Raw genomic sequence first — 12,133 nt, forward strand, 5'->3', positions numbered from 1 at the left:
ACCATATAAGAGCTTCCTTTGAGAGCAAAAGAAAAATTCTAACAGCTGAGACCGTCTTAATGCTTCTCTGTCTGAAAGTGCTTTTTGTGGTCTCTCTTTCTTCCCTTTCCTCAGCCACTGAGCATCTTTGATGTCCAGTTTCTGAATGCAGTTGGAGACCTGTTGGACCTCATTCCTGCATTATTTGAGTATTCTGCAAGGGGTGGACAATGCAATGTGGAGCCAGGAAGCCATGGGAAATATCAGTGGGATATGGGTCACTGCTCTGCACTCATCAAGGTGAGCATCAAGAACTTCATCTCCAGTCACTGTGCTGATTTGCAGTGTCATGAGCCTGCATTTCTGGAGTCTTCATTGTTTACGTTGCATGTGCATAAAGAGAGTCCTGTCAATCAAGGTGCTTTTATGCAGTTATCACTCATGCCTTTGTAGGATTTTGGGTCCAGTTTTGCTCACTTGTGTTCAAGGGCAGGGAAAAAAACCAAAACAAACCCACAGAGATTGACAATGAAAAGCTATTAGAATTACCAAGGAATGGGGAACTACCATGGAGAGGAGACTGGAAAAGAGTAACTTGTTCCACCTAGCCAAGTGAAGTGTGAAAGAGGGTATTGTGAATGCCTGCAAATACATTGCGCAAGTAAGCAGGGAGGAAGGGAAGAGGTTTACTTAAACTAAAGGACAGTGCTAGCACAAGAACAACTGGGTGCAGTTGGCTGATATTTTCCAAGTGTTAACAGATACTCTGGAATGGCTTTCCAATTGGAGTAATGACAGAAAAAATGTTTTTAGGATAAGTGTCTGATACATCATAGTGGCAATTAAATTTTTCAATTAAAATTATCAAGGATCTAGTCAGCATATGGAGATTCCATGTATCCCAGAGCAAGAATACTCAAATTGGGAAGCATTTGTTCAAGCATGTACCTACCACAAGAGGTTTCTGAGCTAACAACAGATCTTAGATCCAGGGAAATACTTTTAAAAGAGCTATTGTCAATATGTATTTACCTTTTCAAATTAAATATACTTGCATTTGTTTCCATACTTTAAAGTCACCCAGAGGCATTTTCACAGAAATAGCACGTTTTAATTTAATGTTGGGTATGCTCGCAGGGGGCTAATCTGAATATGTACATACAAGTACTCAAGAGGAAAGTGGGGAAACAAAGATACCACGTGATACAGGTGTCCCAAAACCCCCTAAGCTGTTTCATTTTGAAAAATAACTACTAATTATTTGAAAATAATGCATGGGCAAGAATTATTTCCAGAGGTTTCAGAAATTCATTGTTATATACATAGTTAAAAACACAAGAATCTGCTCCTTCTTAAACAATGCAGTTAATCAAACTACTTAGAATCTGGGAGAACAACTTGTTTTATGAAGTACAAAACATGCAAAGTATAGTAGGGTCTGAAATTATTCATCTTTCTGCTGCTGTTTTCCAGGTTCTGCCTGGATATGAGAATATATATTTTGCCCATTCCAGCTGGTTTACATATGCGGCCACACTGAGAATATACAAGCATTGGAACTTCAATATAGTTGATCCAGACACTAGGACTGGCCGTGTCTCATTCAGCAGTTACCCAGGTAAAATCAAGAAAACCAAAACAATATCGATCTCCAAGATGTGGATATGGGCCATCTTACTGTCATGCAAATATCTTGTCTATAAAATGGATGATACCTTAACAAGCACTGGCTTTAGTCTACCTTAAAACATTTAGCCATTGAGAGGACAAAATGTCTTCTTCAGTTTTTTGGCTTGAGTGTGATATTGTTGTTGTCTACTTTTGTTGTTGATTAATCACCTTCAGTGCTCTGAATAGTACTTGTTAAATATTCTACCTCTGGCACAAACATGCTGCTTTGAATTCTGCTCATGTAGTCTGCAGTCATCTCAACTGTTGAACTCCTCACCTTGCCTATAGCATTCACATGTTTGGTAATAACAATTTTGAACACTTCTGTTTAGTACTGTGGCATGACTCATGCTGTAATGGGATTATTAGAGAGTATCAGACAATAGCCATTTGAAATTGTATGGACTTCTTTGGTGTTGGGTTAGCAAATATTCAGTGTTGCGTTTTGCTTGGTTGGTTTGTCCCCCCCCCATCTGCCTCTTCCAGCTTCTCTACAAGCTGTTGCAGAGGAGTATTTTTTTTAATGCTTATTTTATGTGTTAGTAATGTAGCCAGCCAGAATATTTAAAATCTCCCTTGGGAAGATTAGGCAGCACATAATATTCTCAAGTTTCCTGGAAGAAGGTTAGAAATTGCCAGCAGTTAATGTTTCAGTGGTAAAATATTTACTTTTGCTAGAGTAGCACCAAGAAACATGAATATGAAAAACCAAAGCAAATCTAAGACTGAGTTAACATCGCATAAGTTTTTTAAAGGTGGAATTTCAAATTAAAAAAATACCCAAACACTCAAGAATCTTCATAAACTTCTTAAAGTGAAGTGTGTGCTGTTGAAGACTGTCTCATTCTGATTAAATTTTATTGGCTGATAGTTTCAAAATGTGCTCTGTTGAATTACTCTGCTTGCCTTACTACGAAGGCAAGAATCCTTCATGGCAGGGGCTTCTGGGACTGTCCCTGGGAAATTGTTTTGAAAGGCAGTTGCATTCATTTTATGTTGAAAGCAAGTCTTTTTCTGTGGGGTTCAGACCCTTGTAAGTGACTCTCAGAAATGCAGCATATTCTGACATGTGCAATTTTTGCTTTGAGGAAGGAGTAGAGGTACTCTGGTGAATACCAGTTAAGTGTACAGCCTCTCAAGAGCTTGGGTTATCTCCAGTTCCCTTGGAGGAATTTAATTTACTTGTTGCAAGGAATTTTGCCAAGCTTATGTAACCTGACAGAAAGGTTTCTGTCTGAGCTCTGTTCATCACCTGACTGTACAGAAGGTTATTCTGGATCTTGTATCTTTCAGCAGAAATACTGTTGAGGATAGTACTATCCTTCAGGAGAGTGTGGCTTGTTTTAGCAACTGTTGCATGCTGCGTTGTGCTGCAGATTCAAAACGGGGGGTCAAGATTAGCCATGAAGAGTGTTTTTTGTTATCTTTTTAGTGGGTGTCTATGGTGATGTCTGTGGGTTGTTCATTTTGTTCTTTGTATAAAGTGGGATACAAGTCTTCTGAGACTGATAAAGCAGTATGGGAGGATACCTGAAAATCAGCTACTACTAAGCTGAAATGGTTGGGACCTGTTTGCCTGTTGTACAAAATCCCAGCGTGCTTCCCTGAGGCTGAGGTCTGAAGAGATGGCTAACTTTAAAGCTTGCCTGTGCTGGGTAGACTCTGACATGGTGATGTGGTAAGGTGTACTTCTACCAACAAAACTGAGTGAGAACTATTGCGAAACGTAGTCCCCATGGCTCCAGTGAAGTTTGAGACCTCTGGTATGCAAAGCAAACTCACCGGCCACCTAATTACAAGGTACTACTGTAAGCACTAGACAAGCATGACCCATTGACTACAGCAAATTACACTAGCTGTGGGTGTAGTTCACAAACTTGCAGTTTTCCAGAGGATGAGTAAGCTCTAAAGCACTGGCCTGGTAATGATCTAGGGACATCATGCAGGAGGGAGGGAACTGCCAAATTCCTCTGCTCCATGCTGTGATGAGATGAAGCCTTGTATTTTCACAGCATCTGCCCATAGAATATGCAGGTCGTGGCCATGGTTCATCGTTCATGTAACTTCTCTGCATGCAAGTTCCCACTGTTTATTCGCTGTCCTGATAGACACTAAGAACCAGTAAGAAAGGCCAAGCTAGTAAGCTCTCATAAATAGAAACACGATCCTAAAGTACATAGAGTGTTCTCCAATACATGAAGTATTATAGAAAACAACATCTAAAAAAAGGTGTCCTTCCAGGCCTTCAGTGACAACTGAGTAGTTCAAAGATTCTTGTCATCCAGTAGACTGGATATGAAGTAAAACTCTTCTACTGTCCAAAACCTGTGTCAGAAAAGCTTCAAGAAGTCATTTGCCTTCTGAGAAGGAACGTGCCAACTCCCTGATTTCTCCTGCAGTCACAAAGTAAAATTGTCCAGATTTTTTATTTACAGTATTTCAAAAGACAGGCAACTACACTGCAAAAAATATTTGTTGTGACTCAGTTTAGAGGATCTAAGGCTATTCACTAACCATGATGCATGTCAGCACGTGCATTATGATACAGCGACAGGGCCTTGCGCTTCCTTGCTTCTGCTGTGACTGAGCAGGTAGCAGGACAGGCAGGCAGGAATTGCAGATCCCATCCAGGCTTCCCCAGCAGTTCCCCACGTTCCTGCCAGCATGCTGAAATGTCCACTGTTACAGCATGTCTTCTCTCATGCTTTCTCCCTTTCAGAGTACCAGTAGTGCTGCAGAGATACAGTTAAGTGGCAATGAACAGGCGTAGTGATCTCTGCTGTTGCAGAATGATTTAGCTACTTGCTGCTCATTTCCACACTAATCCTAATCCTCACTTGAACTCTGCTCATAGTCTTAGTTTCCTCTTCTGTTGAAAGAATCTGTGCAGAGCTGCATGTAGAACAGCTCTGTGAACCTCTGGAAAGGAAGTGTCTGAGCTGAATTCTTGGGCATCCCTGACTTCAGTGTCTTGTTCAAGCTCTGGACATAAGTACTTAACGTGGTTGGTGAATCTGTGCACAGCAGAGAGAACTTACATTGTACAGATGTGTTACAGTTGCTCACAAATGTTGAGTGTCATTTGGGGAGTGTAAGAAATGTGATGACAGAGACTTTAGGTGCTGGGTTTTGCAGGACATACCTAGTAAAAGGTCATAGAGAACTTCCGCCCCCTCCCTGAGTCACTGCTCTACACTGCCCTGTTGAGGTATTCAAAGAAATAAGCCCAATTAACTGATAAAATTTGCAGTTTTCCTTGGACAGCAGGAAGGTTGCAGCTCCCAAGATTTACATCCATTTGGCTGGACCTCTTCTTGAACAAGTAGTTTTGAACTCTGCTTAAGAAAGAGAATCTACCATTTGGACCCAAGCACTCTGATGCTTCCTCTGGGCTGAATCGCAGTCTTGTTACTCTGATTTTAGCTGCTAAAAGAAAATGTTGAGAAGAACTTAATGGCCACTTTTGTTCCTCTGGTCTGTTGCTTGGTTGAGACAGGCTATGACATGGGAACAAGATGGCACAAGTTGTCTTGATGAATTGGCTATACATGTCCTGCTAAGACAGGAAAGAGAAGTAATGTGTGTCCCTTGAGCTGAAGTCGTCTGGCGTTAGTACAGAATCAGGAAGTGCATTGTTATCCTTCCCTATGGCCTGAGTAAGAGCTGGGAGGGGCAAAACATGGGAAGGGTGGTAGCCCTTTCATTCCTGGGACCAGCTTGCTCATGAGATATTGCTAGAGCATTTCTTGCTTCTCTGCTCCATCCAACATGTGTCTAAAACCTGGAGGGAAGCAGAGAAAAGTCTGATGTGCTTTGGAGATGAGAGGGCAGAGCTATAGTGTGGGATGTGCTATTTCTTAGTGCCTAGGAGAGGTCTGTAAGTGAAATTAAGGCAGCTGGCAGGAGCACAGTATTGTCATGAGAAGCAGCTGCTGATGGGACTAAGAAAACTAATCCAGAGAAGACATCTCCTTTCCCATTCTCAGATGTGTTTGTAGCCCAGAGCATTGAGCATTTCAGCTGGAGCTACTCGCATCCGTATGAGGTGATTAGCAAAACCTCATGGCTCTGACTTCCAGCCTTGTTGTACTGACCCTTTCTGTACTTGAATGAGCACAAGGACCTCTTAAAACATCTGAAAAGCTGATGCCATCTGGTTCAGAAAGCAGCAGCGTACCTCTTCAGGAACAGTAGCTGCCAGGAATGTGTTACCCCCCACATACACTTTAGTGTGCTGACTCGCTGGAGAACACTGACTCAGATTTCAAAAAATATTTTGCTTTGCTTGGCTGTTTAATATTGTCATGATGAATGAAACTGCAGACTCTGGAAACCTCAGTATTCCAGTGGTGATTGGAAACTGAATCTAAATGGCTCAGGCTCATTCCAAAGTGCTTTCAGAAGTGCTTTTGCTTCTCTCTATGTAGGAAGAGTTGGGTTCACTGGGGGAAGGTTGGGAGAAGGTGGAGGGGAAGATGGAAAAAAACCTGAGTTGCTGATAAAAATGGGAGATGGGTTTACAGAAAAAAATAAGCGAACTGTACAGTCAGACAGCAGTTGACATAAAGGCATTTTCAATTACAACAGATTCTCATACATACTTAAAAAGACAAGAATGACACAAAAGGACACTAAATATGTGCTGATATCTCTAGGCTTCACCCAGGTTTTCTTTTTGTGGACGTTTTTGTCCCGGGTAAACCCGTTGTAGGTGTTTTTATTTCCCTTTGTTTAAGGAGTGCCTATGCCTTAAGTCAAAATGGTATATGTTGTCTTGGAATAATTAGGCCTTGAAATAATTACAAATAATGTAATGGTGTATCATGGAGGGCACACTGTATTGTAAAACATTGCAGGATAAAGCTTGGTAAATACTAAGGCCCAGAAGGAAACCCTCTGGTTTTCAGCTCTGCTGAGTTTTGCAATTTATTTGAATTACAGAGTTCAAACTTCAGTTAATTCAGCATCATTCCTTGTGTTGACACTTGCTTTGAATTGAGTTTTTCTCTTTTATCTCAGCTGATGATTGAAAAAGAAGAAAAAATTATTTGGTTTATTTTGAAGTAGGGCACTTGGCATTGGCACCCATGTGGGAACTGGCATTCAATTTGGATCACAATTGTTTAACAATTTAATTTCTTGCCTCTGGGTAAGCACTTGACTTGTTACACGACAGTTTATTACTGCAGTATCCCATGTCTTTCTATAAAATAGACTGGCAGAGCCAGGCTTAGAGTGTTTCTCTTCTTGTCCTTTACTACTTGAGAGAACTCTGCTGTTGATGTACGTAATTTATTGATGCTCTTTTTCTGTCTCCAAGAACAAAATACTAGGAACCACAAGCTGCCATGGTACTCTGCCTGTTCTATACTGACCTATTTTTAGAGAACAGGTGACCACAAAGCATATATTCTTGGATCTGTTCTGATTTGAGAACTTGAGACTTTAAAGAAATCTTGCAGAAATGGAGCCCTTAAACAGTACTCCTGTTTGAAGGAAGTCTGTCTTTTGATGAAAGCCCATAAACTGGAGGCAGAGCTGAGTCATATTTCTGTCTGTCATAGGTTGCTGACCTTGGTTTGTTTGCAGAGTGCATTAATAAAGCTTGCTGTGGAACATTTCTTAGTGGCACTCGACTACTACCCTGATGTGCAGCATTTTGTACTCTTTGAAGAGTGATACCATTAAAACTCATTAGCAAGAGACTAGTTCTGGGTGACTTCCCCATCAGGAGCTCAGTTAACAACCTTTCTTTCCCAACCTGATAGCCCTGTATCTGCTGGGGAATCTCAAAGTCAAGTTATTTCTGCTTTGTAAGTAGTCACCATGCTATCCATGGCATCATAGCTGACCTTTGCAGCTCTCTATACCACCTCTGGCTGCATTTCTGCATATCTGCAGCCAGATCTGCAATTGGACCTAGGACTTCTGTTGGCATGTAATGTGGAAGGGAATATTTCCCAGAGATACATCACTATGTTGAGTTTGCAGGGCTGATAAGCATAAAAAAATCCCAATGACAACATGTCACATAGAGGAGTAGGTGAAACTCTCTCAAATACAGGTGTGGTTTATGATTTAAGAGGTGCCCATTTCTTGGAGATGCTTTTAAGGTTAGACTGGAAAAGATTAAACTAGAAGGAAGATTTTTCTGCTTGGCTTGGTTTAATCCAGAAGGGATTAATTTTAAAGGTGTATCTGTTGCCCTTGCAGAATAAAAATCTAAAACTGAAACTGGTTGTTGAAAATCTCTTTGTGGAGTTGTACTTTGTTTTTATTTGTTGTATTTTTAAAAGGAATTTCTTTGTTAGAAACAAACACTCATTAGGCATTTACAGTATGTAATCCTCAGCCTAAAACACAGCTTGACATATGAAGGAGAAACTTCGAAGCTTGGGATGAAAACACAAAGCAAATGCTCTAGACAAACAATTAGGCTGTGTTGAAAGCATGACAAATGAGAGACTGCTGACAGGTGGGCTTAAAGCACTTGCAGAAGTTGCCACATCATCTTTAATATTTGTACAGCTTGGTTTCGAACACACACACATGCTGACTCGTTCATACTCTCTTAGATTGTCACTCTGTTTTGTTCTATGAGTATATCAAAGGTTCACAAAAGTAACAAATTTGTATTATTGCTGTTTAAGGCTTTTTGGTGTCCCTGGATGACTTTTACATACTAGGCAGTGGCTTGGTAATGTTGCAGACTACCAACAGTGTGTTCAACCAAAGCCTCATTAAGCAAGTGGTGCCTGAATCCCTGTTAGCTTGGCAGAGGGTCCGCATTGCTAACATGATGGCAGATGGTGGCAAAACTTGGGCAGAAACCTTCTCGAAATGCAACTCAGGTGAGTCCACTTTCATAAGAATCTTAGAAAACAGGACTTGTTCCCTCTTCCCCTTGTACTTTTTTCCTTCCACAGGCAGGACAAGTAATTCTCTCTTTGCTCTTATACCTAGGGACCTACAACAATCAGTACATGGTGCTGGACTTGAAGAAGGTCAAGCTGCAGAAGAGCCTTGATGACGGTGCATTGTACATTGTTGAGCAGATCCCAACCCTTGTGGAGTATTCTGATCAAACAAATATTCTCCGGAAAGGTAATAGCTCCTATAGCACTTACGGGTTTAGGAAAGCCATCTCTTTGTGTCAGCTGATGGAGAGTCACGCTTTGTAACTGGGAAGGGCTTATTGAACACTAGTGCTGAGTTGCAAGCTAGAAAGCTCTGTTGCCAGGCCTATTATGTTGTATTTATTTTTTCTTTATGTTGTGGCAGAAATGTGGTGAGCATCTGTGTTTTTTAGAAGCAGGGGAGTGAAATATAGACTTTACCTTCTTTCTCTCTTTTTCGTGCCTTTTTTCCTGGTATTATTTTGCCCTGTCTTAGAGACCCACGAGGAAAAAGGTGAGGTCTCTTTGGAGTAGTACTAAGTAACTGTGATGCTGTGGGCTACTTGAAATGTTTGATGAGTATGTCACCCTACAAGGAGATGAGCTTTAAAATATGAGAGAAGTTCTATGTTAGATTCAGATTCTGAACTTTTCTGGAGCTCTGTTATCTGATAAATACTTGCTGTTTAAAAGATTCGTTAGTATCAAGACTAGCAAGTCTAGCAACAACTTGATGAAAAACAAATAAAAATCCAGGTGAAGCAAAACACCCACTGTCGGGTTTCCTTCACAGATGTTTTATACACGCTTTATGGCAGCATCCAAAAGCCTGAGCTCATTCCACAAATTTAAATGCGTGTCTGGTGCTTTGTGCTCACTCCTCTAATCACGTGCTGAGGAGGTGAATTGATGAATTGCTCTTCATCATCAAAATGATTGGAAATGCATTTATGTTAGCAGCTGTGGTTATTTCACCCTGGAATTTTCCGCCGAGTCTGTCCCCTTGGAAAGTTCTGGCTTTTTTTAGGCATTGCCACAATGCCTAAGGACACAGGAGTGCACTGCAGTTCCTGTTTCTTTATGATGAATGAGTAGTACTTTGATTTCAGCATCAAAGCAATGCATCAGATCAGAACCTGAGATTTGAGTCTCTTCCATTGGATATGTAAATATTTCCATTGCTCTTGATATTGCTGACATCTCTTGCTCTGGCGGGCAGTAGAGGAAGCCATTTTGTTTCAGACAATTTTTGCTGCCTTCGTGTAATCTCCCTCACCCCCCTTCAGCCTTACACCATCTCTGACTTGTTATTGTCACTGTTCACCCTGCCAGGCCTAATGGGCAGGTTTCACTGGCTTATAGCAGCCCTTGTGTAAAGCCTGCCTTAGATTGAGTGCGGCACTGTCTGCATGGGATTTGCAGTCTTGAAGAGCCTGAGATGCAGAAGAGCTCTTGTTGGAGGAGAACTTGAATAGCCTCTTCTGTTTTAGCAATTTAAACAGAAAGCTTTTCCAGGTGGGAGAAGGGAGTCATCTGTATGCACTGCATTCACGTGAGACAATAGCAACTTTTTGAATTACAACTAAACCCCACTGATAAGAGAGCTGATGTAGCAGTATCCTCCGGCCCGCGTCATCAGAGGCTGGCCAGTGTGCTCATTTCTGGAGGATGCCTCTATTACAACACAGTGTGTACACAGCTCTTTTCCTTCAAGTAGGTTCTAGGTCATGTAAGCAAATGACAGCAGACAGGGTATTCCTGGCGGCTGCATGCTAGGCAGGACCCAAGCTGGTAAGGTCTCAGCTCAGGTGGTGTTCCAGTGCTTATGCGGTCTGTGTATCTGTCCTTCAGCGGGTTTGGTTTCTATCTGTGTCTCGCTTACAGTGAGTCCCACTTGGTTTTCCTTAAGCATCTCACAGTCAGACTCCTCATGTGCAGGGCTGACATTAATACACAGAGTGCTGCATTCACCAGTATCTAGATAAATAAAGTAGTAAAACTCCAAGCCAAATCCTGGTGTGTGTCATTTGAGAAGCAACATTCCTCAGTGACACCAGGAATGCTAGTAGTTTGGAGAGAATCTGAAAGTGAGCTGCTCTTGGGACTGGCTCGTGTTATGTACTCTCTCCCTAATCACTCCTTGCTGCCTGCCTTGCAAAAGAAACACCAACAAATTAAATGTTAAGGTGTAGGAATCAACTTTTATCTCTTCCAGGACTTGCTGTACCCAGATCCTGACCTGGATGGTATTCTGGCTCTTTACAAGCTCTTCTGCTCTCTACACTAGTCTTGTTTCAGACAGTTGTATGTCAGCTATCTAAAACTCTCTCTGGAGTTCTGGTTGTTAAACTTGCCCTTTAGAGTTAGCAAAACTGCAGGATTCATACTTGCTTTTGGAAAGGTTAGGGCAGGGCTCTGCTCTGCCAATCAACCACTTCTTAACCCTCAAAGGCAGATACTGGCAAATATGCAGCTATCCCCCGTCTTTCCTTATTGTAGTGTGCAACCACAGCTTTTCAAACACGTTTGTGTGTGGTCCGTGTGTGTTTGTGGGTATCTGTCTATCCCTGACATGTCCGCATGGTGCATTACTGTGCTGTGGTGAGATGGGAGGCCTGGAAAAAAGCTGGGAAGTTTGGTGGAGGTGAATGATCTTTTGCTCTTCTGAGGTTGAGTAGGGAAACCTCTGCAGGAGGTTTCTCTGTGTATTCACTTCAGACTCCTGCAAGTTTCTCAGCTGTTTTGCAGAATGAGTCTGCAGGGTGGAAGTCTGGGGGCAGGTTGCCTGGGTACAGTCTCCACTGGTGTTACACTGGGAGTCAACCCTGGTCATGCCAGTGACCATTGCCTTATTTTCTTGTGTTCAAACCAGTTTGACGTGTTATTCCTTGACATGATGTTAGGACAACACAGCATGGAAAATGGTTTATTTTTCTTTTTTGATATAAGCAAGAGCATTCAGGTTTTTTAAGTGATTACTAGATTGGATTTTGTCTCTGGCAGGTTACTGGCCTTCTTACAATATTCCTTTCCATGAAAAGATTTACAATCTCAGTGGGTATGCGGCGTACGTTGAGAAGTATGGCATGGATTTCTCTTATGAGCTTGCTCCAAGAGCAAAAATCTTCCGTCGAGACCACAGCAAGGTGACCAGCTTGGAAAGCATGAAGTACATCATGAGATACAACAGTAAGACACATGTTTATGTACTGTGGAGCTGATTTTAATAAAGCAGTGTTACTTTTATTTCTTGGATCATAGTGGGAAACTGCAGCCTCATGTACAGAGCAGAGTTCTGTTACCTTAGGTGCAGAGTACACACAAAGCAAAAAGAGTAGCACAAGCTCATTGTTGAGGTGGGAAACCAGGCTAGAATTACTCTAACAGAAACAAGACTGGATTCCTTCTAGAACCAGGGCCCTCAGGCTTGCTGTTTGAGCTTTCCAGAGAGCTTCTGACACTCCAGGAGACCCTGTGAACTGCTGTTCCCTAATACATCTACAGCCTATCAATCTTGAAAGCCTTAAATCCTAAGCAACAGTTAGGTCAAATCAGATGAGAATTTAGGATAAAACTTCAGGTCTTTT

General features: G+C 41.7%; 1 protein-coding gene across 1 annotated transcript in view; it reads left to right on the top strand.

Annotated features, from left to right (window-relative positions):
• The window catches only part of PLBD1 (phospholipase B domain containing 1), a 38,980-nt gene that overhangs the window by 24,099 nt on the left and 2,748 nt on the right, over positions 1-12,133 (top strand). Inside the window, exons 5-9 of the mRNA XM_030480555.1 lie at positions 115-279; positions 1,453-1,597; positions 8,301-8,501; positions 8,614-8,754; positions 11,550-11,735. Of these exons, the coding sequence (XP_030336415.1) occupies positions 115-279; positions 1,453-1,597; positions 8,301-8,501; positions 8,614-8,754; positions 11,550-11,735 (838 nt within the window). The remainder of the gene's footprint in view (positions 1-114; positions 280-1,452; positions 1,598-8,300; positions 8,502-8,613; positions 8,755-11,549; positions 11,736-12,133) is intronic.

This window comes from Strigops habroptila, chromosome 3, assembly GCF_004027225.2.
Source record: "Strigops habroptila isolate Jane chromosome 3, bStrHab1.2.pri, whole genome shotgun sequence".
Lineage (NCBI taxonomy): Eukaryota > Metazoa > Chordata > Aves > Psittaciformes > Psittacidae > Strigops > Strigops habroptila.